The sequence below is a fragment of the Fukomys damarensis genome, unplaced genomic scaffold (assembly GCF_012274545.1).
Source record: "Fukomys damarensis isolate Sample0158 unplaced genomic scaffold, DMR_v1.0_HiC HiC_scaffold_1, whole genome shotgun sequence".
Taxonomy (NCBI): Eukaryota; Metazoa; Chordata; class Mammalia; order Rodentia; family Bathyergidae; genus Fukomys; species Fukomys damarensis.
In genome coordinates, this window is record NW_022900913.1 from 57,342,204 (window position 1) to 57,368,651 (window position 26,448).

General features: G+C 36.5%; 1 protein-coding gene across 3 annotated transcripts in view; it reads right to left on the reverse strand.

Annotated features, from left to right (window-relative positions):
- The window catches only part of Fam169a (family with sequence similarity 169 member A), an 80,873-nt gene extending 54,444 nt beyond the window's left edge, over positions 1–26,429 (reverse strand). The window contains exons 1-6 of one of the 3 annotated variants that reach the window (XM_010635164.2): positions 26,414–26,429; positions 19,533–19,645; positions 11,778–11,912; positions 10,594–10,693; positions 9,918–10,003; positions 6,025–6,196 (exon numbers count right to left, since the gene is read on the reverse strand). In XM_010635164.2, the coding sequence (XP_010633466.1) occupies positions 6,025–6,196; positions 9,918–10,003; positions 10,594–10,693; positions 11,778–11,909 (490 nt within the window). In that variant the 5' untranslated portion in view covers positions 11,910–11,912; positions 19,533–19,645; positions 26,414–26,429. Of the gene's footprint in view, positions 1–6,024; positions 6,197–9,917; positions 10,004–10,593; positions 10,694–11,777; positions 11,913–19,532; positions 19,646–26,413 lie in introns of those variants that run through there. The other 2 variants (XM_033761443.1, XM_033761442.1) reach the window with 2 other exon arrangements.
- Between the last annotated feature and the right edge of the window lie 19 nt (positions 26,430–26,448).

Here is a 26,448-nt window from a genome sequence, read left to right on the forward strand (position 1 = left end):
TTTTTAATAAGATGAGATCCCAGTTGTTGATTCTTTCTGCTAGCTCCCGTGCGACTGAGGTTTTGTTCATGAAGTCTTTTCCTATGCCAATGTCTTCAAGAGTTCTGCCTAACTTATCTTCATGTTTAGTGTTTCTGTTTTAATATTTAGATCTTTAATCCATTTGGATTTTAATTTAGTGCATGGTGACAGATAAGGGTCTAGTTTTAATCTTCAGCAGGCTGAGATCCAGTTTTTCCAACACCATTTATTAAAGAGGCTATCTTTCTTCCAGTGGGGATGGTCAGCTTCTTTGTCAAAAATAGCATAGCTGAGTACATCTGGAGTTGTTTTTGTATCTTCCAGTCTGTTCTACTGATTCTCAGGTCTGTTTCATTGCCAATACTATGCTGTTTTATCACAGTGGCTTTGTAGTATAGTTTCAAATTGGGAATTGTTATACCCGCAGCCATGTCTCTGTTGCCTAGGATGGCTTTTGCTATTCTAGGTCTCTTCTGGTTCCAAATGAATTTTGGTTCTTTTTTCTAGTTCTGTGAAATATAGTGCTGGAATTTCAAGTGGCATTGCATTGAATCTGTATAGCAGTTTTGGTAGTATGGCCATTTTCACAATGCTGATTCTTCCTACCCAGGAGCAGGGGATATCTTTCCATTTTCTTATATCCTCTTTGATGTCTTTTTTCAGAGTGCTATAGTTTTCAATGTAGAGGTCTTTTGCTTCTTTTGTTAGATTGATTCCTAGATACTTCATTTTTGTTTTTTGATGCTATTGTGAAAGGAATTGTTTCCCTAATTTCTCTCTCAATGAGTCTGTTATTTGTGTACAAGAAAGCTATTGATCTTTGGGTGTTGACCTTGTATCCAGCTACTCTGCTAAAAGTGTAGATTAAGTCTAGAAGTCTTTTACTGGAATTTTTGGGTCTTCAATGTAGAGTATCAAATTGTCAGCAAATAATGACAGTTTAACTTCTTCCTTTCCTATCTTTATTGCTTTAATTTCTTTCTCTTGTCTAATTGCTATGGCTAATGTTTCCAAAACTATATCGAAGAGGAGTGGTGATAGTGGCATCCTGTCTTGTTCCTGATTTTAACGTGAAGGTTTTCAGTTTTTGGCCACTTAATATGATGTTGGCTGTTGGTTTTTCATAGATAGTCTTTATTAAGTTGAGAAACAATCTTTTGCAAGATTGAGGAAACTACACATTGAAACTGACTGTTGTAGCCAGGCATGTTGGCACATGCTTTCAATCCCAGCACTCTGGGAGATTGATGCAGGCAAGAGAATTCCAAGTTCTAGCCCAACCTGGATAACTTAGTGTCATAGCAAGACCGTGTTTCAAAATAAAAAATAAAAAAGCTTGAGGGTGCAGCTTGGTATAAGAACCCTGGGCTTATATATATATATATATAAATATATACACACACACACACACACACACAATTTAAAATAAAAATTAAAAATGTGTTAATATAAAAAAAGGAATTGGAATTTAAAATTATCAGAGAAACTGTCAATCTTAAGAAATATAAAAAAAATAAATAAAGATCACTTAGTGGCTTAAGTCTTGAGGAGGTAGCACTCTAAGTATTCTACTATCCAAAGTAAAAGCTATTACCAACTTCATTAATCTACTGGATCATTAGTTAAGGTTAAAAGGATAATATCAGAAAACTTAACTCCATTTACCATAGTAAAAATCTTTCTCACAGAATAACATGAGAAGGAAAAAGATGGGGATGAGTATAGTGCAACTTGACTTTCAGATTACAGATGATTATACAACTAATTATAATATAGGAAATGAGATAAATAAACTGTAATTCTCTGGTGCTTAGCATTGCATGCTCAATCAATATCTTTTATTAGCATTCATGATCTTTATTAGAAGCTCAAAAACTGACAAAGACCAAACTTGACAACCAGAGGGGATTGATGACTCGAGATGCCGTGAAAATGTGTCTATCCTACTAAGTGACAAGGACAACCACAGGAAAAGAAACACTCCTCATGTGAAGAAGTGCTAATGGAGATATAAGACTCTGGGAAGCATATAAAATCTGATCTTTATTATTAAATAAGCCTAGCCATATAAATGCTACTTAAAAAATAATGCATATATCCCACTTTGATCCAGACCATGCACCGACTACATACTATATACCTATCATATTTCTTTTTAAAATTCAGTGTATATAGACTTTGTATAGCCTACACATAGAAAGTAACGGCAAGAGAACATTCAAACTTGAAAATCTAACTCCTGAAAATGAATTTTATCGATTCAGAATAAAATAAAATATGAAGAATGAAATAAACCATAAAAAGGCCAGCGTAAACTAGTGAGACCCTTTCTCAAAAAACAAAAAAAAATTTAAATTTAGTATGAATATTGAATATTAATCTCTAAGTTGAAGAGCTTTAAAACTGCTTTCAAAATTTTGCCTAGTGAGAAAAAATTCTTCATTCCTATAATACATGGAATAATTTCTCATGGAAAGCATTGGGGCTTTGATGTTACAAAATATTCTGTCTTTGTGTTTACTCTCACTGAATGCTCTCTTCACAGGACTCCAAGAAATAACTTTGTTTACTATCACAGTCTTCCGACTTTGAGGTCTGATTTATGTTTTTCTTAAACTCATCCTTCACATTTAAAGCCAATTCCAAGACCACAGATTTCTGTCAGAGGATACACCAACAACTAATTGCAGATTCAGAAAACTTGAGAGCAAGAAGTCTCAGTGATCCCTTCGTCAAGCCCAATTCCCTGACATTGGAGAAGAAACTTGGAAAAGAAAACCAAAAACCACCAATAATTGTTAGACTAACTTACAAGCTAACAGCAACACTCCAATAAAGCCCAAAATTTCCTGAATACTAATCAAATCTTCTACATATTACATCTTTATTTAAAAGATGATACATTTAAAAGATAATTTAGTTGTACAACGCACCAAAAAGTATTAGAGCTTGCAAACTATAAAATGAATTGGTTAAGTAAGAATAAATTGTTACAGGATAGGGGATTTATCTCAGTGGTTCTGCTGCCTGCCTCACAAGCAAAAGGTCCCAAGTTTGATCCCCAGTACCAAAAAAAAGTAAAAGAAAAATTGTTCCAATTATTTCATTAATAATTTCAACCTCAAATTTTATGGCAGTCTTGGGGTATGTAAGTGAGAAAGTAGAGAATAAATCAAGCCCATTTACAAATTTTTTATGAATACTTTTACTTTCCTAGACTGACTGATGGGAGAGTAGCACTTGTTTTGGTTATGAATCATTTTGCTTCTCTTTGCTCTCCCCACTCCTTCCTGGCCTAAAATATAGATCTGAACCAACCCTAATAACTGAAGATGTTCCAAAATACAAACAGTAAATCCCAAGAATTACCCATGACATAAAAGCACTGAAAATGCCTTCACTTTAATGATCTTCCTCAAAAAATTGACAAAGGAATCAGTATATTAAGTATATAACTGATTATCAAAAAAGAGAGCATTTATTCTACTGATAAAGATAAATTCAGGAACTTCAAACAATTATTTCCTAAAACTCTCCTTCAAGTACAAAAACAAATATTATTTGGAAAAAAAAAACTTTATTTGAAAGATTAGTTTGGTGTTTCTGGAGAGTTTTTTGAATATATAAAAGATCACACAGTGGGCTGGGAGTATGGCCTGTAGGAGCATGTACTTAGCACGTGGGAGGCCTTGGGTTTCATCTCCAGAATCACAAAAATAAATAAATAAATAAATAAATAAAAGGAAAAACTTAAAGGCACAAATTAAAGTACTCATTACACTAAACTAACAACAGCAAAAACAAAAACCCCACAAATACATTTCAGTAAAACTACCTAATTCAAAAGCAAACTAAATTTGTCATTTTATTTTAATCAAAGAATTTATATAGCTTCTTGAATTCCACTGTACCGAAACTCAACTTGACCTCATAAAAGCATCTTTTGTATATCAAAACTATTTTATGTACAAACACCCCCCTCAACTGAGTCACTACTTTACATAACAAAAAATCATAAATAAAAAAATGCTACAACATTTTCATTTAATCTGCTTAATTTTACCTTTTTGCTACGGTGTACTTTTTTTCTCTAATATATTTGCTTGGGGGAAGGTCACAGTGTTTTATATTTGTTTTGGACAATCTCACCAAAAAAAATTTTTTTTTAATGTTTTGTTTTTGTGGTACCAGGGATCAAACTTGGGTTCTTGTGCTTGTAAGGCAGGCTGCGGAACCACTGAGCCAAATCCCCAGCCCTCACTAAAATATTTTTAAAACGTTAGAATTTTCTCTGCAGAAAAGCACTTCTCTGAACTAAATACCTACTGGATGAAGGGCCAGTAGACCGTATCTAATTCCATGAGACCTGGTAGAGAGAAACAGCCTAACAAGGAAAAAACTAAATCAAACACTGAGGACATAGGCAACAGGAGAAAGTACAGAAGACATGGAAAGTGGCAGATACTGTAGCACATGACAGCTCTGGAGTATAAAATGGAACTAAGGGCTGGGATTTAGCTCAATGGTGCTGCCACCTGCCTCACAAGTGCAAGGTTCTAAATTCAATCCCCAGTCCCCCCCCCCCGCCAAAAAAGGCGGGGAACTAGCAAAACTAAAGGCCAGGTCCTAGAGAAAAGAAAACCTGGAACCTGGAGATGCACATGAAACACAGAAGTAAAATACTGATCAGAAATACTAATAGGGAACACTATGCTGCTTAACTGTGTGTCATGAATAGAAAGCAAGCCCTTACTCAAAGGGTATAAATTAACATGTGTTTCAAATGTATAGGCTGGTTTCAAGTAGTATGAAGCCAGTATGAGAAGTAAAAAGACTCCAATTTTCACAAGAATTACCTTGTATAAAATAAAGCATACAGCAATTAATCCCACACCTCAATCCTAGCCACTAAACACAAAAACAACAAAGAGATGCTTTTCCACAAGGTAGCACTAAACTTTCATTAAGCATTCTTTTTTACTTATGTACAATAAACAGCTTTCTGAACTTACATAAATCATTGATTCTACTTCAAATCTATACAAGAACAAGAGAGTATATTAAAGAAGACCCAAAGTATTTACTAAAAGGCAAACAACATTCTAAATTATACATTACAGGTTTTTACTCTTGGGGAAAAATGATCTTCCTTTTTTATTGACTATATGCACTAAGTCTCATCACAAATGTGTGCTAATTATGGAATTAAGGTATCAGTCCCAACTGTTCTTCAAATCTGTAGTAAATTTGGGTATGATCTTTAAATTGGCTGATCCAAAAAGCTAAGGTGGGAAGACTGGTAAAGGAAAAAAGAATAACATCATGTTTTTGTTCAATGTATTAAAGAAGGCAGACTGTGATTTGGTGGTACAAGGCACGGGGTGTACACGCACACAAAGAAAGTAGGCTAGATCCTCCTGCTCTATACCAGCTCTTGAAAGCTGAATAAAGGGCAAGTGTGAAGCAGTGTTGGTCTCTCATGGATAGGACAGAGTAGAGTCTTTGGGTAAAAAACTCAAACTTGAATTTAAAAACTTCAAAGGAGTTTGTATCTCCTAAATATATGGAAGTACTTTGCTTTTGTTAGTAATTGATCAGGATGTGCATTAACATGTTGAGCTCAACCATTCTAAGCAATACATTTAAACCATATGGCTTAGAAGTCAGTAATAAATAGTAATAGCACCAGAAATCAGAGTAAACAACAACCTTTGAATGAAAGGAAGTGTAAGGAGAAGACAAATTTGAAGTTCAACTCCAATATCCTCTCTTTGTAGAAAAATTATCTTCTGTAGCAACTATTTCCAGGTTTTGTTTTGTTTTTCCAAGACTTTCCTAACAATCTTCCTTTGCATAGGAAAATCAAAGTACTCCCAAGAAATGCTAAGTAGAATCACCTCAATTCGCACTCTACAGTCTAATTACCAGAGAACCACTCAGTTAGGGGGTTCTAAAATGGAGATTTCTATTAACATACAGTTTAAGTAACTTGAAAAGACTCACCTGTAGGCTTAACTGAATAAAACCCAATGGCCTCTCCTTTCTTCCACAGAATCTTAGCATAATCAGTACTGCTATGACACAGGAATGGGATCTCATTTCTCTCCATTTCCTGTTTTCTATAAATAATGCGATTCAGAACATACAGAACCACTCTCTCCCCAAGAGTGCTCACCTACAAAGAGAGGCAAACAGCAGGCACAGCAGTTACCATATGCAGCCCACAGGGAAGGTTTCTCACCCTGCTCCTGCCCCCGTGCCTTGCAGGGCATTCAGAGCACTCTCGGTGCATTCAAAGTGATTATAAAACATTTCATTATCACAGAGAGATGAACCAATCTTTCCACTCCATTTCCACCATTTCCACAGACATATTTTATGTGTGGAATACTGTCTCTCAGAAAGTCTAATACAAGCAAAACAGGTTCCCAGTGCACCCCTCACTCACCCAGCACCTCCTTCATGCTTATGTCCTCTTCATACTTTCACCCGCCCAGCTCTACCACATCCTCTCTATGAATCCTGCTTCAACTCTCTTTATCCTTTCCTAGTTTTCATATAATAATAATAATAAAAAAAAGCTAGCATGATACTCTGAAGACTTTAAGAACAATTACCTCATTTGCTAAAGGAAGCTGTAATTATACCCTTGGGAAAGGCATCTGTCTTATTTTTTTCAAGTGAAATGTTCATTTAACATTCCTGTCTTTGCTGTAACTATAGGAATAACCCATCCCATCCATCCGAACACCCCTCTGCTAAACCAGATGAGCAAGGACAGCAATAATGGGAAAGTCTAGTGAAACATATGACTTGGGGCAGCCACAGAATAGAAACAGAGCTTCATTTCCACATACAGGGCCACACGGGTACAGGAACCCCACTAACACTCACAGCCTTCTGACATCAGTTTTTCCCCATAGACATCTTTCATGCTAAAAACAAGAGTTCTGTACATAAAGTCTTTTTCTTCCAAATCCCCTGAAGGGAAAACAAGTTTGCTTTCTAATGAGTTGAGTGGAGAGAGAAAGGATTAACCATACATGCAAACTACTCTCAAAAATGCCCCTGGCAGGGATCTCCAATAGCAGAAAGGGCCATGACAGAGCTGACTGGCACCAATGGACAGGGCAACCCATTCCTCCCTTGAACAGCTCTGACCAACATGAAATTCTTCCTCAGGCTGCTGCTGAAACCTATTTCCCAAAAACTATACTTTGATATTCTGTTGCCACACAGCCTACCAATATTTGAAGATGGCAAAAATTCTCTTCTAAATTTCATACCAAAGCTGAACAATGAAATAACTGAAAGAAAAGGCTGACCAAAATAAAATCTGGGGGGCTCTTGCCACTCTGCTCTTTTTTGGAAGGGCTTCAGATCCCTAGTATTTCTCTTTTTTGGCACATGGGCATTACAGAAATAAAAGCTGAAGATATTGCAGAGGCAAGAGGACAGCTCTGGAGAAAATTAACATTTTCATTTTATTTCTATTTAAATAAAGCCCTTAACTAAAGCCCAAGTCTTTTCCACATGTGCTGCTCTTTCAGTTAGGTGCTCAGAGCAGACAGGCACAGCTAACTATCTTGGAGCTTTATAGGTATCATGACACATTTATTCTTTCTTAATTCCATCAAGTTAGATCCTTCCCTGTGTTTCTTCACTCTGTCTTCCACACGTAAGTTCCTCTATTCAGTGTGTGACATGCAAAATTGCTAAGTTGGCTGTCTATGGTTTCCTCTAAAAATGGTGATGGGTAAAGGTTTAGGGAAAGTGGGAAGGGTAGGGGAAGAGGAAAAAGGGAAAAGAAAAAAATGTGAGAAAATGAAAAAATGGAATTAAAGTATTTGTAAATGGGGAGGAGAGGGTGAAGGGAGGGTAGGGACAAGGGGAAAAAATGAGAACCTTGTAAAGGTACAAGATCCCAGTAATGAATGTAACTGTACTGTACACCTAGAATGTATCAATAAACTCAATAAAAAATAATAAATAAAAATGGTGATGGGTGAGGGATCAGGACAGAAAAGAGACAAAGTTTTACAGTATGTTATTAAGGACTTTCCTTCCTGAGCACTAGGCACAGGATTATGAGCTTTATTATCTCACTTAACTTTACAACTATGAGACAGTGGGAAAAAAGGTTTATAATAACAAAGTCACTAGCTAAGGTCATATGTTTAAGTGGAAGAATGGTTATTCCTTCCTCTGACTTTACCGATCAATTTTTCCTTACTGGCAAGGGTCTCACTAAAGTAACAGTTTCCTTTCACTGATTTTCCCATTTCTCAAGTGGGAATGTTGTCACAAAGTAATTAGGCTGAAGGAGACCTATTTTTGGAATCCCAACAATCTTATTTTGGTCCTGACTTTCCTTCTGTAATCCATACCTGGGGATTTCATAATTTGTTAGGGTGAGGAGAGGCTATCCAGACTATCATAAGATTTCTCCTTCTCAAACTAAAAAAAAAAAAAAAAAAAAATCCTTCTCTGTCCCTTAACCTTCCAACTAAATGTCCAAATTTCAGTTACATTTAAACATCCCAGGATGTTTACCTTCTGGACATGCACACTTAGTTCAGCTAATAGCTGTTCCTGAGAGCAAGTTATAGTCATCTACTGATAGTCCACTTCTCCCTTTTGACAGCTTTACACAGGATTTTTTTGTTGGTTTTTCAGACAAGGTCCTGCTATGTAGTTCAGTATACAGGATTTTAATTCTCTCCACCCCTTTAATTCTGTGTTTCAAGTTCTTTATCAAGCTGGTAGATATCCAGGTGTACATTCTCCCAGTCTGTGAGATAGATCCACTGCTCTGGAATCTCAAAGCATATTCAATAATGAATGTAATATCCAGAAGGAACCATACTAAGTATATTACTATCCTTCTATCATCCCTCCCTTTAAGTTTGATATTTTTTTTGAAGTTCCAAACTCAAAAGGAAGAAATGAGAACATTCCAGTAACCCACAACATTCTCACTTTCCTATCCTAGTTTTCAAAGTTTCTAGAAATGCTTTCCTGGTTTCTGATTATTGGCTCAATTTGCCCACTAAAATGAACAGAAATAGCTGACACCATGAGGATCTGATAAGTTTTTTTTACAGACTTGCCCTATCCTAGAATCCACCTAAAGAAAGAATACTAGTATATATATTTGTATCTGTTAACCCTATTCCTCCTCAGCAAGGTCTCTTCCTCAAAGGGTAAATTAACATAGATCTCTGCATTTACTGAGCAATAGTAATGCTTAGTATTCTTCATAAGAAAAGCCTGATGTACCTTATCTAAGCCAAGTGTCCTGTTCTTCCACTTTTACTATACATCACAGTCTTCCTGTCACCAAAGACATCAACACTTTTCCACTTTTCTCTGCCTACTCTATAATATTTACTATCTCAGTTTCGATAGTTTTTTCCCTTCCTGTCCTGTCTACTCTCTAACCACAGCATAGGGATGCCTCTTGAGGTTACAGCTCTAATATGCAAACCAGTATTCTCTTGGAACATGAGTCAGTTGGCTTCTGCTCTGTCTGAACCTGGTCACTGTCCTGCTTCAAACACTACTGTATCTTAGCCAGAGAAGGCCCAACTAATAAAGAAGGCTCTTGGTCCATGTTCTCCAGTGATATGGAAGCTTAGCAACCACACCAAGTGGACTAGCCTTTCCTCTACCAACTAAGAAAATCAGAAGCTCACCTAACCCACAGGTGCTCAGTTTTCTTCACCCAATTCCTCATACTTTCAGAGTCACATAAAATAGAGGAAACCCAACCTGAATGCTGGTTTCATCATAAGACTAAAACTCCAGGGGTTTAATATAAGGCAATCATATTAAAATGGGAAAGAGTTCAATAACTTCAAAGACTATCACCATTTATAATTATAAGAGCTTGTTACCTGCTTAAGTCCCTCTCTAGCAGGAACAGATGTTTTCACAATATCATCAATAGCCCACCACTGATCAGCAAGGTAAAGAGCCACAGCTAAAACAGAACAAATGATCATTAACACTTAAATCTTAAGGTTAATGAATACAGTATTACTGTTTCGTAAGGTTATATTGCTTCTCTTAAATATAACAACACCAGGGCTGGGGATTTAGTTCAGTGGTGCCACTGCCTGCCTCACAAGCACAAGGTCCCAAGTTCAATCCCCAGACCCAAAAAGAAAAAAAGAACGTATAAACCTATACCTTTTAATACAGTGTAGCCCCATTTACAGCATTTTTATTTTGTTTTATACATTCAACATTTGATTATAAGAAATAAAAAATAACATTTTTGGGAGAAATGGTGGCACACGCCTATAATCCCAGCACTCAGGAGAATGACACAGGAGGATGGCTTCAAGTTCAAGGCCAGACTGGGCTATACAGTGAGTGTAAGGCCAGCCTGAACTACCCAGCAAGACCTGTCTCAAAACAAGCAAACAAACAAAAATTACATCTTTCTAAATTTATAATTTGAAATAAATTATTTAAAAAATAAATTCCTTCCTATAGTTACCCATTTAATAAATTTCTAGTGGTTTGGAAAAAGCTCCTCAATTTACAAAAATGAAGCAAGAAAGAGACCTGTGAGTGAATCCTCAGGAGCAAAAAGAGCAAGAATTTTCTGGGTCTGATCTCCACCATAAAGAGGTACAAAGCCTACATTTGATAGACTAATAGGAATCTGAAATGACAATTGATTAAAGATTAGTTAAGAAAATACATAACATACTACTAACATGTACTAATCAAAATTTAAAATCTTAAAAAAATAAAAAATGAAAGTTTTACCCAAATATTAAATTTTTCCTTCATTAATTTTAATTTTACAGCTTCATTTCAAGGTGACAATCTCCCTATTCCCTAAAATAAAAGTAAAATCAGATAGATTTCCTTTTTTGGAAGAATTTTATTACCTTGGGGGAGTGAATATGTAAATATACATTATGTTTTGGCTACATGACTAAATAAAAACAAAGACCATGATATGATCCATTGAGTCAATGAAAATCAATCCTAGTTTATCACCTTTACTTGGCCTACATGAAGGGGACATATTCCATTTTCCAGTGAAAGAAGCCAGCTAAGTAAATCCATTTTTCCAGCAAGATACATGCAATACTTCAACAGTCTTCATTAATCCAACATGCATTCTCCATTCAGAGAAAATATTTTAAGTCAGACAATATAAAATATCGGCACTTGAGAAGACTTTACAAATCTTTTAGATCAACACCATTTCCAGAAGAAAAATCTGAGGGCTGAAGAGGTTAAGGAATTTGCCCACCTCAGTTCACAGTGGAAGTCTAAAGATTCCAAGTCTAATGATCTTGCTACCATAATATATTGTGACTTGCTGACTAGAAGTTCTGAATCCTTACCATTTTCAAACAAGGAAATAAAGATTAATGTCACAAAATTTAATTTAGTATTTGGCTCATTTTTTCTAACTAAAAAGAAATTTCTGAACTTACATTTTCCAAATCAAAAGTAAATTTAATTAACTCCAATATAGTAACTAGACTTAGCAAAACTGGTAAACTTCTTAAATATAATTTTAAGGACAAAAAGACAAACATTAAGCAATAACCTGTGGATTTTGTCTGTTTAGAAACTGCTCATATTAACACATTTTACTGGCCAGATTTTCAATACAGATTACAAAACTCAACAGTTAACACTATAAAATGAATAAAACAAACAAACAAAAAAAAGTTGGTTTCCTGGACTCAAAACATTGGAAAAAAAACCAGAACAAAGTGCCTTACCGTAATATTGGGAAGAGGAAAACACTCTGGGTTTTCAGGATCCCCACATCTTAAATCTGACATGTAATCTTCAGCAGAATTTTCCAATTCCTCATGACTGCAATTATCCAGCAAATCCACAGGGAATGCCATCCTCTTTAACAACACAGAACAACATTTTTCAGATATGAAATGTCATCTTCCTTATGCATACAAAAAACTTCTTCTGTAATACTGTCATATTTTATTTTAATAGGACTTTTGTATACCAAAGACAATTTGAACCTACTAGCTTAACCATGTATGTAAAAAAGAAAACTCCAGCGTTATTCATTTGTATTAAAAAAAGGCAGTGAAATGGAAATTAATACTCTCTTCAACAAAAAATGTATACATATTTCAGGAAAATAAAAATAATGTCTGGAAGCTAATGGCCATTACTTTGAGCATCTCCTGTAATTGTAAAGGCCAAAGGTAACTTTGATGTCCCAATAAATTTAGTACTAAAACATTTATACAAGATTATCTTTTCCTAAAGTGTGTATAGATTTTTAGGCAAACTCTGTACATTTATACAGAATATAAAAATATGTAAATAAACATACCCTTACATACTACAACATAAAAGTAACTAGAAAAGATGCAAAGGAACTTTCTGGAATGAATGATACAAATGTTTACAACTGGGTGTGGCAAAAGATGTACAAAAGCCATAAATTTACTTTAAAAAAAAAATCAGCCCTGTTTTTTTAAATCATTATATTATATACATATATATATATATACATATACACACACACACACATATATATATATATATATATATATGTATATGTATATATATATGCTGACATTTAATGGACGCCTTTCAGCCTGTTTTTTTTGTAACTGACATCTGTAGAGGATTTTCCTCCACAGCCATTCCTCTTCTGGTAATAGGATCCCTCTCCTACTTTAGGAATTCTCTCTGTGCTCTACCATGTATTTCTTGGTGTTGTCAAAGTATCCATCATCTCCCAACCAAGAAAAAGGCACATTAGAATGCCTATCCCAAACTATCTTAAAAAGTTATGTAAAGGAAATAAAAATCAATGTGTTATTTAATACACTGGTATTTTAAAGAGACTGAACTTAGTTGTTGCTATGAAGAACTCTGGTGCTACCTAAGTGCCTTTTATTTTCAAAGTTTTTTCTTTGATTTTGAACTGGGCAATCTATGATAATAAATTCCTTTCTATGATTAAACTAGCCTGAGTTTTTTTTGTTGTTGTTGTTGTTGCTTGCAACCCAGCAAGTCTGGCTAATGCACTATTGTATCCTCAATCCAAATTCTCACAGCAGTTTAACAGGAAATTTGTGTAAACTGAATCCAAAGTTTTGATCCCAGGATTTTATATAACCAGTTTTCTTTTTTTTCCCCGGTATTGGGGATTGAACTCAGGTCCTTGAGCTTGTGAGGCAGGCAGCAAACCTTTGAGCTAAATCTCCAGCCCATATATAACAATTTTTAAATTTTTTTTTGTTTTTACTGATACATGTCAGCAGTACAAAATGATTATATTTATCATGAGAGTTGGTACAAGTATATAACACATCTAATTCTTTTTCTCCATCCCCTCCCTGTCCTAACCTACTTCACCTCTCCCATCTCTTTATGCTGTAGTACCCTTACGATGGAATTGACAATGGTAGATTGTAGAATGATAACTCAAGAAATGAAGACTACTCATTTGTCTTCAACACTTAATTTTACCCAGACAGATAATTTAAACTGGGTAAGCACCTTTTGCTATAAAAGGCTTTCTGTGGTTATTTTTGGACTTACTTTTCCCTTTCTACTTCCAAGTCTTTCCTTGTCATCTCATTCCTTCCCTGCCCTGCTTCTTTTTCTTCCACTTCCCTTCATTCCCCTACCTTCCCCATCCCTTCATTCCCCTACCTTCCCCATCCTAATCTTGCCAGTGACAGCAAGAGGTGCATATTAATTATTAATTATGCTTATTATTTATTGTATTAGCTTATATTTAGTAGATATTTCTTTTGCTATTTAAAGTAAATTTAGATTATCTGTATTCTCTTAAAACATCTAAAGATGACAATTAACTAGACTTTGAAGATAATGATCAGGAAACTAACAAATATGTTCCACTCCTCAGGTGGAGACAGGCTACAAGAAGATACCTTGGAAAACGGTGCTCTAGAGAAGTTACAAATCAATGGCTTCCTGTGGAGAAGAACAAATTAAAATAGGAAAATACAGACTCCACAAGGGGAACTATGGAAAAGACAAATCAGCCAGACATGTCACCACGGGCATTCAGGTTGCCACAAGAACAATGATAAAACTTTAATTAGTACATTAAGACTCCAGAAGCTGCAGAGAAAAGTAAAAATAATGAAGATTTTAAATTATCCAAATATAGTACAGGTGTTTGACATCACCAAAACTAAGAAAATATTCTATTTACTAACAGAATATGCCAAAGGTGGTAAAATCTATGACTATTTGGTTATCCAGGGAAAACTGGATGAAAAAGAACTAAATTTAGACATATCTGCAGTAAAATATTGCCATGATAAAGAGATAGCACGTAGAGACCTAAACACCAAGAAAATATTGTTAGATGAGGAAATGAACATCTAAATTGCAGGGATTCAGCACAAAATTCACTGTGTGGCAGTCCTGCGTACGCAGCCCCAGGAATTCACTTGGAGCCAGAAATTGATGTGTGGAGCCTCACTATGGTTATGTATAATCCAATCAGTGGGTCACTCCCCTTTGATGAAAGAAATCTGAAGCAAAGGAGAGAAAGTGTTCACACAGGGAGATACAGAATCTTTTTCTACCTATCAGCAGACACTGAGAAGTTTCTGAAGTGATTCCTTGTCATCAACTCAAAGAATTATGGCACTATAGATCAGATCATGAAGAAGTGGATAAATGAAAAGCACAAGGGAGAAGAACTTCAATCATTCATTGAAAAAGCACTAACCATCTGAAGACTAGCAAAAGAATAAGTATAATTGCTATGGGATTCTCAGAAAAAGAAGTTCACGGACTTCTTTCAGAGAGGAAATATAATGAAAACTCAGCTACCTATTTTTTGCTGGGGAGAAAAATCTGAGCTAAACTCTCCTCACTCCAGTGCCAGAAGGTTTCTTTCACTTGCTATGGTTCAGCCATGCAGCAATCTCAGCAAATGCACTGGCTGCACTCCTAGCCACAAAGTGCAGACAAGTTTGTCCTGCAGCAGGACTCAGAAACTATATACTGACTATACTGGATCAGCTATTCCTTCAATAATTTTCCATACAAAGAAGTATCAGAAGATCATCACTATGACCTCCAGGAAGATAAAATTCCCTCTAAGAAACCTGTCAAGGGCAGGAAAATTGGTACAGCCAGTTCCATATGTGGTCCCAAGTAATTCTGACCAAGAAGATATTCCTCAATGCAAGAAAAGCCCTGCCATGCCCTGTAGTGGCAACATTTGTTAGAAGATTTGTTGGAACATTGGCGATGGTGCAGAACTCTTCTTTTACAATGAGAGACCTACTGCAGAGAGATGCTTAGTGATTTATAATTTGAAGGACGACAGCATCATTTGTGAACGGAGAACACCAGTTTCTTCAATCCACATTATTAGCAGTGCAACCACCCAGGTTGGCATCCACTTGCCAAGAGCCAATACCAATGGCAGCATTCTTACTATCAGCAACATGACATTGGAGTTCCAACATACAAAGGCCCATCTCCACCACCCAGCCTCTCCCAAGAAGCTATACCACTGCCCCAGATTCAATGTGGAGGCTCCACTAATCTTTTTAGTCAATTAACTTCTAACTCATAAGCAGTCACAATGTATTTGTCAGACAAGAAGCAAAACCTCGGACCCTCCATTTCACTTGCAGAATGAAAACCACTATTTCCATGGATCCAGGGACATCTTAAGGGATATCCAAAGAGTCCTGGATGCAAATAACTGCAACAATGAGCAGAGGGAGCACTTCTTTCTCTTCTGCATCACAGGTGATGGGCCTGGTAGGAAGCCTGTTTGGTGGGAGATGCCAAGACTGTAACTGAACAGGGTCCCTTTTAAGTGGAAGGCAGGCACATCCATAGCATTGCTTTGAGGATAAGGGATTTAGCTCAGTGGCACCTCACTGGCCTTGCAAGCACAAGGTCCTGAGTTCAATCCCTGGTACAAAAAAAAACAAAAAACAAAAAACAAACCCAGAAACACACACACACACACACACACACACACACACACACATATTTGCTTTGAAAATTGCCAGTGAGCTAAAGCTGTAACCCACTAATTACTATTTAAATCAAGTGGCAACTGAAAGTATTTTCCTGAACACTGATGGAAATGTATAGAATAATGTTTAGGAAATAACATGTGCATCTTCTAAATCATGGCTTAAAGTCTAAGGATGAGAAAAAAAACATTCTCATAGCATACATTCACATTTGGGTTCACTATCAATGTGTCTTTCTGGCATTACAATAGTTTCCTATTCTAGGGCCTTAGTGCAAAAAAGGTTTCATTCATCTTATAATCTCCCAAGGCATCTAGGTCAGGCTTGGCATGGGCAGATGTTTTTTGTAAATATTACAAATTAAATGGACCTGAATAACTTTCCAATGACTGTAGATTAGACAGTAGGTGTGGTGGAATACAAGGTGACACGTGTCAAAGACACTGATGGGCTGGAACTAGTGTAGAGGTCCAGTGCTGCAGCTATCAAGCATGGAGATTGGCAGGTGCACTCAGTTATGCTGGCAGGCACTGGTCCTAGATCTACATCCAAGGCAACAGGGCAAAGCCAGGGGATCTGACCCACTACAGTGCTGACAAAGACAGCTCTTTCTGTCCAATAACTACTGTTTCTAAGGTGGATTTCTGTAACCTTTCATTGATATGGTCATAGTAAAGCTGAAGCAAGTGGGTTATCTCACCTGGCAGGTGGGACACAAAGACCAGAGGTCAGGTATTGCTCAGAAGTCCAGTAAATAGCTATTAAAAAGCATCATCAGGAGCCAAGATTAAAACCTTTGGAAGGAGAATGTTAAGACCAATGAAGATGTCAAATTTTACTGATAATGATGTTAACAGTACTGAACGAATAGGTGTTTGCTGATCAGAATTCACTACTTCCTGCCCGAGTCTGGCTTGCTCTTAGCAGTGTGGGTAGGTCTGGACCTACATGGCCTTTGCTGTGAGAAAGGAGGCAGGGCTGCAAACATGGATGGGTCAGATGAGTTTCTTTGGGTGCAGTTTTTTTCCCTTGAGACCAGTTGTTTTAAATGATTATGAATAACTTTTAGACTTAGTCTGCATTTTAATATCTATTTAGATAGGGTATTACAGAATTAACATTTGCAGCTATTTTAACTAAAGTTCTTGTTATAAAAATCAAATATAATTGTGGCCCAGATAAATGACATATATACATTAATTCATATTTTAAAGCAACCAGGACTTCATAAACTCTTTCATTTTATATATTTGAGGCTACATAGACACCTACAAGTTTGTGATGACTGTATCTTTCTTATAAGTTATTCCAATTTTTAAATAAGATTGTAGATTTTTTTTCTTTTTTCCAGTACTGGAGATTGAACTCAGGACCTTGCACTTACAAGGCAGGTGCAGTGCCACTGAGCTAAATCCCTAGTCCTAGGTTGCGGGTTTTCTTCATTCTTTATAATCATTTTTGCCTTACTATTTAAATTTTTCTGATGCTAGTGTAACTATGGTGCTTTTGATTCATGGCTCTTTAGTATAACTCATCTGGTTTATTTTCAGCCTGTCCAAATCCTCACGTTTTAAGTACAGCAGTTGCAGTGAGTGAACGTGGAGGTACAGAAATTATATCTCATACAAACAAGTATCTGTGAAGCAGAAAAACTACAAAGAAAAAGCCTGTAGTTGCTTCACTTCTTTCAGAAATGTTTTATGGCTAATTTTGAATATTATGAGGAAACACTACAGGCTTTCCCACTAAAGTCAAGAAGTTGTGATTTCTAAATATAGTTTAAAAACAGGCACAGTGGTGCACACCTGTAATCCCAGCACTCAAGAGGCTGAGGCAAGAGAAGTGCCATGAGTTCAAGGCCAGCCTAGGCTATTTAGTGAGCTCAAGGCCAACAAGAACTACATAGAGAGATCCTGTCTCAACAACAAAAATAAACAAATACATAATTTTAAAACTTTATTTATAATATGAAAAAATTAGAAATGATTCTCCTAACTCCAGAGCCCCCCCCCACACCTGTCCTTACTTAAATCCATTACTTTGTTACCAGTCACTCTCAATGCATTTCATTAATCTTAAAGGACAATGAAAGAACCAGAAAAAATTAGCAGCAATGTTTCATCAACTAAGCAACAAAGCTTTGGAATTTAAAGAGACGTGACCACATCACGCCACTAGCAGAGCCAGAAGAACTGAACCCAGGCTGTACCTCCTAATGCAATAATTTTTATTCAAAATACAAAATCAAATATCACCAGATTTTGTCATGGTTATATAAAATTTATGTTTGTAAAATTACAAACATAATAATAAACTATTTTTACATAGTCTATTCTCATATTATACCAGAAAGAGTCCTGGAATTTTACTTCTGTAACTCTAGTTCCTAGGTCAGCTCCACCCTCACTAGCTTTACAACTGCAGGCAAGTGCTGTACTTCCTCTCCTCAGGCTTTGGTATTCCCACTGGCAAGATGACACAACTGGACAGGATAATCCTAAAAAACTATTTCACCTCTAAATTCTTCTAATGAGTTTTTTAAAATCCTGGTGACACCTACATAACTACTATTATTATGATGGTTCTGTTCCAGTATAGAGACAAGGGATGGGGTAAGAAATACACACTGCTAAAATAAATCCCTCAATTCTCCCTCTTTTTGTTGTTTTTAAGCTTCTGTTCTACATTATATAAGTATAAAGCTGTCAGATCAAATTTTGTCAAGTACTTTACACTCTGCCCATGAGATAAACCAAAAGGCCTAACCAGATTCTACATGACTGAGAAAGCTTAATGTAGCCTCAAGCCAAATCATCAAAAAAGTGTCACAGAACAGAATGAAGTATAAAAGTGTCCAGATTAATTCATGAAGGAAACAGTAAGCTCATTAATTCTGGGTAACCTGAATAAAAACAAGGCAACTCTTACATAAGAGCTTGAAGATATCCATCTTTTAATAATTTTACCCCTTTTTTCTTGGGGAATCACATTTGAAACAAATATGCTGCTAGAAAAATTTGAAAATGAAGTTGGAAAAAATTTTTATCACTGTGATTTTCCTATTTATCATTAATACTCTAAAAAGAGAACATATTTACATGTTCAGTTCCTAAATTACTGCACACTTACCATAGGTTATTGCTATCGTTTGAGGGCTTTAGAGAAGATTTCAGAACTGAAAGAATTCTCAGAGAAAATATAATTATCTCAACCTATCCGAGTCATGTTCTTACCTCTGATAAATGCTGCTGCAACAGGGAGAACAAGTTAGGTATCCAAGCAACACAATCAGCAATGCTTTCAACCCTGTACACAGAAAGCCTGTTTCTGAATCTTATTATGATTTTTCTCTTGATTCTTCCCTTGCTTTTCTTGCTACCAACACTTTCCTCCCTAACACAGACCCTGCATTACATCAGCTCAACTGATCTCTGTATCTCAGCACTTACCTGATACTCTTGCAAGTCCTCCAAACAAGGCCCTAAATCCTAGGTTCATCCCACTACTCACCTCCACTCTGCGTTGAAATGTTTAGAGTGACAAGACAAAGTAACTTAATAGACTGCTATAACTATCCAAATCTCTGGTGGCCTCAACACTGCTTGGCAATCCCTTTACAGCCTCTGTGAAAAAAAAAAAAGAAAGATTTAATTACATGTGGACAAGAACTGCCAATACTCTGTAGGCAATACTTTGTACAATTTGTACCTATTGCCTCTTATTTCAAGTAGGAAACAAACCCATTTTTTGAGGTAACACTAACTAATCCAATAATGGACTATGTTCCAGGCTCTGTTATATAAGCAATTCACCCAAATTTTTTCATGATGTTGTTATTGTAAATCCATGAGGTGTGTATTTTTAATTTTTTTCCTCTTGGCAGATGAGGAGACTAAGAAACAAAGCAGTTGGGTAACTTGTTCCAGGGCTCTCAACTAATAAGCAACAAGAGCTAGCATTTGAACTCTGAATTCTCTCAATCACAATAATGTGGCTAAAAGTATGGCATCTTAGAACAAGATGATTCAACACTGCTTACTATATACTAGGGGAGTCTCTTGAGGTTCTAAATGGAGGTTTAATTCAGTCCTCATGTCCAGAATACTCCAAGATGAAGAGTTCAGTCAAAAATGAAGGTCCGGGCATCTGGTCTGCCACAGAGCTTCAAAAGCAAACTCAGTCAGATAACGTAGGGTTCTGCATGTATGAAGGTCACAGAAGACACTGGTTAAGGTGTGCGCTATTGAGCCAAACTGACAGGATTACTGCATAACCACAGGCACATTACTTGAACATACAGAACATGCAGAGGAAAAGGATCTATGAGCTATGAAATATTCTGCAATTGATTGCTGAATATATATTAAAATGTTTGCATTTTTGCCAGGTACAGTGCCATGGGCCTGTCATCTCAGCTACTGGGAAGGCTGAGTCAGAAAGGATCACTTGAGCCAAGCAGTTTGAAACCATCCTGGGCAACAAAGCCAGATCTATTTAAAAAAAAAAAAAAAAAAAAAGCCTGTATCTAAAAACAGAAAAATGGTGGTGCACAACTGTAATCCCAACATTTAGGAGGCTGAAAAGTAGGAACTACAAGTGAGTTCAGGGTCAGTCTGAACTACACAGCAAGACCATTTCAAATAAGTAAATAATTAAAAAAGAAAAATCAGAAGCAAATTATGATCAATATGACCCATGACTCCTAAGAACCCATACTCTTTTACAGACAAATAATGCAATGGTCTTTTAAAAATTAAAACATACGCAAATAAACAAAAGGTACGAATAGATAATTCATAATTCACCAAGGAATGCAGAATATCTTACTATCTGCACAGTAAAAGCAGGATATAAAGAATGATGCTTCACTCCTCAAATATATTTACAGAAGTCTAGCAATAAATTAATTAATAGATGATTTAAAAAAAGAGAAAAAAATAGAAATGGGCTTTGAGCCAAAGCTTCCACTTGACCCTAATACATACTGCATTATAGTAAAGAAATCTGCACATCTGCCTCTGGGACACATAAAGTTAATACCTCATGGCCTAGATTAATAAGCACTATTTATAATCTCAAAGTAGCAGTTTACAAGGTTCCAGTAAAAAATAATAAGAACCACTTAAATGGATACACCATAAAATTTCACCCATTTCAACATTAGAAAATTTATCTAAACTTTTTTATCCCTGGCTTCTTTACCATATATCTAACTATACAAGGCTTTATTAAAATTAGTAGGAAGTGGGCATGGTGGTACATGTCTGCAATTCCAGTACTTTGGAAGGACAGCAGGAGGATCCCAAGTTCAAGTCCAGTCAGGGCAACTTAGTGACTCAAACTCTGTCTCAAAAAAAATCTGAAAAAGGGAGAAGAGGCTACAGAGGTAGCGCAATGCCAAGGCCCTGGGTTCAATTCCCAATACTGCAAATAAATAAATTTTAAAAATCAGCAGGTGTGCTGGGCATGGTGGCACATGCCTGTAATCCCCAGCTCTCAGGAGGATGAGGCAGGAGGATTGCTGGAAGCTTGAGGTCAGCCTGAACTACACAGGAAGACCTGACACTGTCTCAAAAGACAAAAAACAAAAAAAAATCAGTAAGTGTTTGGCATAATAATCCTCTATTGTTATGGTGAAAATAGGTCTATGCCAGGCATGACGATGCTGTTCAATCCTTGGGGAGGTGGGTTACTTGGCATGGCGGCACAAGCCTATAATCCCACTGCTCAGGACACTGAGGCAGTATAAGCAACCCAATTAACTACTATTAATTTATGTCTCAGAATAAGGTCATGAGGAATATCTAGGGCCACTCTAAACTTACAAGCTCCAGTACATGTGTATAAAAGATTTTAACCTGTAAACTCCTTATTTGTGCAGTTTACTTTATGAAACTCACTGACTTTTTCTTCACTCCTATTCATTCTCAAATTAACCCTGTCCTTATCAATGTAGTCTGATTACTCTTAAGGCCCTGAATAACATTCCAACTCCCAAAATGAATTATTTGCATTTTCACTCTTCTTGATGGAATGATAGGACAGAACCAAATGACCACCTCCTGCCATCTAAAAGTTTCTCTTGTTCCTGGACACTCAGGACAATACTCTCTCCCAATTCTTATTTCTATTCAAAGATCCTGTGAGAGAATTAACCCTCTCTTCTGCGTAGTTCACAAATTTATGCAATCCACTAAACTGATTTACTACCAATTCATATTTTCAAAACCTTTATGTATGTAGACATTAAGGAACTTTTAACACTTTAATTCACAATATTTAAGATGCTCTTACTTAGGAATTGTATCTTGTTTAGTGGCTCCATAGACCAACTATATACACCAGTAGCTTTCAAATCTATGCTGTCTGCGTAGATCTCTCTCCAGGTGATTCATATTTCTAACAGCTCACTTCAATATGATAGTATCTTCTATCTCTACCTAGATTCTCCCTCAGTAATTCAAAGCTAAAACAGACCCAAAGTTAACTTTTCTCCCTCTCTAAGCCCATTTCTTCTTCCTCTTTTCCAATGTCAGCAAAGCATCTCTAGTGGAACCTGCATGCCAAGACTTGTTGGAATCATCTTACAATCATTCCTTTCCCTTTTTGTCACAACCGTTCATCATCATTACAAAAAAAATTGGCTATACTGTTACTAAATTCTTGTCACCTGGCAGGCAGTAAATTTTATATATTATTTCTAATAAGCTTACTAAGGATGTTTTCTCACTCATTTTACAGCTAAAGCAGCCAAGCCTTGGGAAAGCGTTAAGTTCTCAGATCCATAAGCAACAGGGTCCTGGTGCCCTTTGGAATCCAATCTGAAGACAGGGCATGGATAGTTCTTTCCATCTCAGGTACTGCCTTTCTACTTAAGCCAGTCCCTACATCTAGCCCTTCCTTTGTCACCACTGTCACTACCTTGATTCAGAGCCTTGCACAGATTATCACAGAGGTTTCTACAATCCAATCTAGCTTTTAACCTGCAACAGAATGATCTAAAAATGACTTATAAATCTCATCCTGTCAACTCTTTCCTTCCAAAATGGTTTCCCATCACCATGGAGCAAAACCTTAACATATCTAACCACAACCAGGCTCCAATCCACCATGGTATATGAGTCAACTCAACTGACCTCACTGCTATCCAGTGATACCAGTCATAACTCATGCTTTAGTGTTTGCTGTGAATATTTCTCATGTCCCACACCTCCAAGGCAAACTCTCATTTATCTATTATTCAAGAACAACTTCAACTGTTGTTATTTTATAAAGTCCACCCATACTCAACACACCCCACTTCAGCACACCCTATATCATATAATAGACTGTATACAGTAAAACTGTGGATTACAAATAACTTGTTCTGAAAGACAAGCAAACAACTCTAATATATTTTAACTTGATGAACAATGTTTTGAATATGAATACAGAGTATGTGATGCCAAACATCATATGATCTCAACTGAGCCAATGGTTCTTCTCCCTCCCTGCCCGCCCTAAGTGATTGTGGGTGATCATCTCCCAGCAGCAAGAGGTTATGGAAATCTTGTCTGCAGAAGAGGAGAAAAAGGTGGAGGAATCCCTCACTTCAAATATGAGTAGGGAGATATGTAAAATGTGGGAAACAGTGCAAAACTGTGTAGAAAAGTACTACCCAAATAAGACTATAGCAGCAAGTGATAAATCTGTTTAACAATAATACAATGTCACATTTTCATGAAATCCTCAAAAGGAGGCAAAAGCAAGTGTTATTGGATAGGTTCACTGTTACAGTTGCATGGAAAGAAAAAGATCTCAGTGAGTCAATAGGTTGCAGTGATTCCATTAGTGATAGTAAAAGCCATCCTACACAATCCTTCTGTCTCTCTCTCTCTCTCTCTCATCTCGCTCACATCAGCCACAAAGATTTTCAAAGGTAAGTGCAAGTTAATTTATTTTTCTTTATCTTTTGTACTTTATTACTTTGTATTGTATTACAGTATTGTAATCAAGATTATATGAATATTTTCAGGTTGTGGAATGAGTCACCTGAGTTTCCATTATATTTTATAGGTAAATTTGCTTTGATATACCAGTGCTTTGGATTACAAGCATGTTTCTGGAACAAATTATGCTCACAAACCAAGATGTTTATATTTATATTATACCGATTTTCTTTCTAGTCCAAAGCATATCTTAGGCTGAATAGTTACCTGTACATAAACCTTTAATTTTCACATGCAAATCTAAAATTCGATCCAATATTTATTTTATGATGTCTTTAGTAAAAATTAGCAGCTTCTCCCTATCTTTTAATCATCACAACTTTCCCTTCATGAATTCAACTCTGAGTAACATTATCTTCAAAAGAATTGTGAAACAGCCCTGAACCAATTAGGCATTCAAATTTATAACAAATTAAAGAGTTAAAGCAGCAGAAGCCTACTGATGCATGAAGAAAATATCACCTTAATAATCACACCATTTCTTTTCTCCACTTAGAATCATAAATCTTAGAAATGGAAGGGAACAGGAAGGTTGCTTTTAACTTGCTACCCAACTGGCAATCCTTTCTTTCCTACAGGATCCTTTACATATAATTCTTCAACCTGTGCCTGAATATTCAATTCTTTTAATTACTCCTAAACAGTAAAATTTTTGGACTTTTTAAACCAATTACTGAATGTAACACAAATAAGGCTTCTGAAGGGCTCTTCAGGTGGGATCTAATGGAGAAAAATACTAGTCTTTTTTTAAATTTCTCAGTCATTGGTAAAATAATGCTCAAAAGCTCAAGCTACCATAAAGACAAAAAGCACACCAAATCACCTCTAAACTCATCAATAAAACACAGTTGTACCAAGTTAGAGAACCTCTCTAACATTTATATAAATGGAATCAATGTAACTTTGTTTAACTCCAAGCTGAATTTGCTACAAGAAATAATCCTATCCGCCATGGACATAGTATAGTCCAGACAAGTCAATGGCAATACCTAGCAGTCAACCCTCACTTAATGCTCATCTCTAAAATGTCCAAGGGCCCTGTGTCTCCATAATTCTCCCCAGAGAACATGTCATCAATGGGAAGCACAGCATTCAATATGTACAGTCACTTGTGTGTAGAGAATGACTGGAACTGTCTGACTAAACAGGAAATAAAAAGTTTAATTTTAAAAGGTATAACGTGGAAATTTTCCTCACAAAAGCATTCAATTATTAAGTATTTTTTCTCCAAATCAAAGTCTTTTGCTTGATGTATATTCTACCTTTATTAAAGAAATTACACTGTTTGTAATTTTTGAACAGTATTTCAAAGGTCAGACTAATGGGAAACTTTTCAAGATCTAAAATCCACAGGTAAAACACTTTAATTCATGATCACTCAGGTTAAAAGTTAATGCTACTACTCACATAAAACATTTCTAAATTCAACAAACCAATCCTCGCCATAAATGTAAAAACAAACATACTATGACAATTACAAACTTCCTGTGAAAGACTATCTTGTTTACTTCTTTTTGTGCTGGCGGTCACATTATGAATGGACTTTTCCCCAGGTGTTTGTGACCATCTCATTCTGTCTGTTCTCCACTCTAAATGGGCAAAGGTCAAAAAAAAAAAAAAAAAAAAAAAAAAAAAAAAGAAGAAGAAGAAACTAAAATTTGAGCCCGCTCCATTCCATCGTACTCACTAAACGTCTTCCCCTTTGTAAATATTTCATAGCAGGATAACAAGATATAAAACCTGTGCATCCCATGACGTGCACAAAATTTGAGAAATAAAAACGTGTGGCACACCAGACCCAGATCCATTTTGGAGAAGTTCCTCCAGAGCTCAAATGTGTGCATTATGCAACAGCCTCCATTCCAGATGTTAATCCCTGCCTGTGATGCAGTGATAAAATCCCAACGGCAAGTGTGTAATCCACTAGGTACTTAAATAGTATTACAAAATAACAACAAATTGAAGCAAGAATTATCAAATTCTCAGGAATCTGGAAAATGACAAACAGTCCACAGGTTCTGAATCACAATGAAAACTTTCCCTCGTGTAATCTAGTAACACATCTCTCCTGCCCGACCCCCTCAAAAATAACTCGCCCAGAGCGTTTTCGTCTGGGTTGTGAAAGGCTCTCCGGGGGAAGGGGACTTGCATCAGGTGGTTATCGTAAAATCGACTCCCGAAACGATTCCCAAACCAATTTCCCGAAGCCGAACCGAGACGCTCCACCATTTCCCCTCCAAGGACAATACGGGGCAACAAGGGATCCAGACCCGAGTCGCACGCCACCCGGAGCTCAGGACTCCATCCTCCTCCCCTCTCGGGAGGCGCAGGCCGCCGGCGGCGGAGAACGAATCGGGGTAGAATTGCAATGACCCGAAGGGGGGATGGGTGGGCGTACCCTACCTGCTCCCAGGTGGATAGAGCCACGCGTGGCGTCG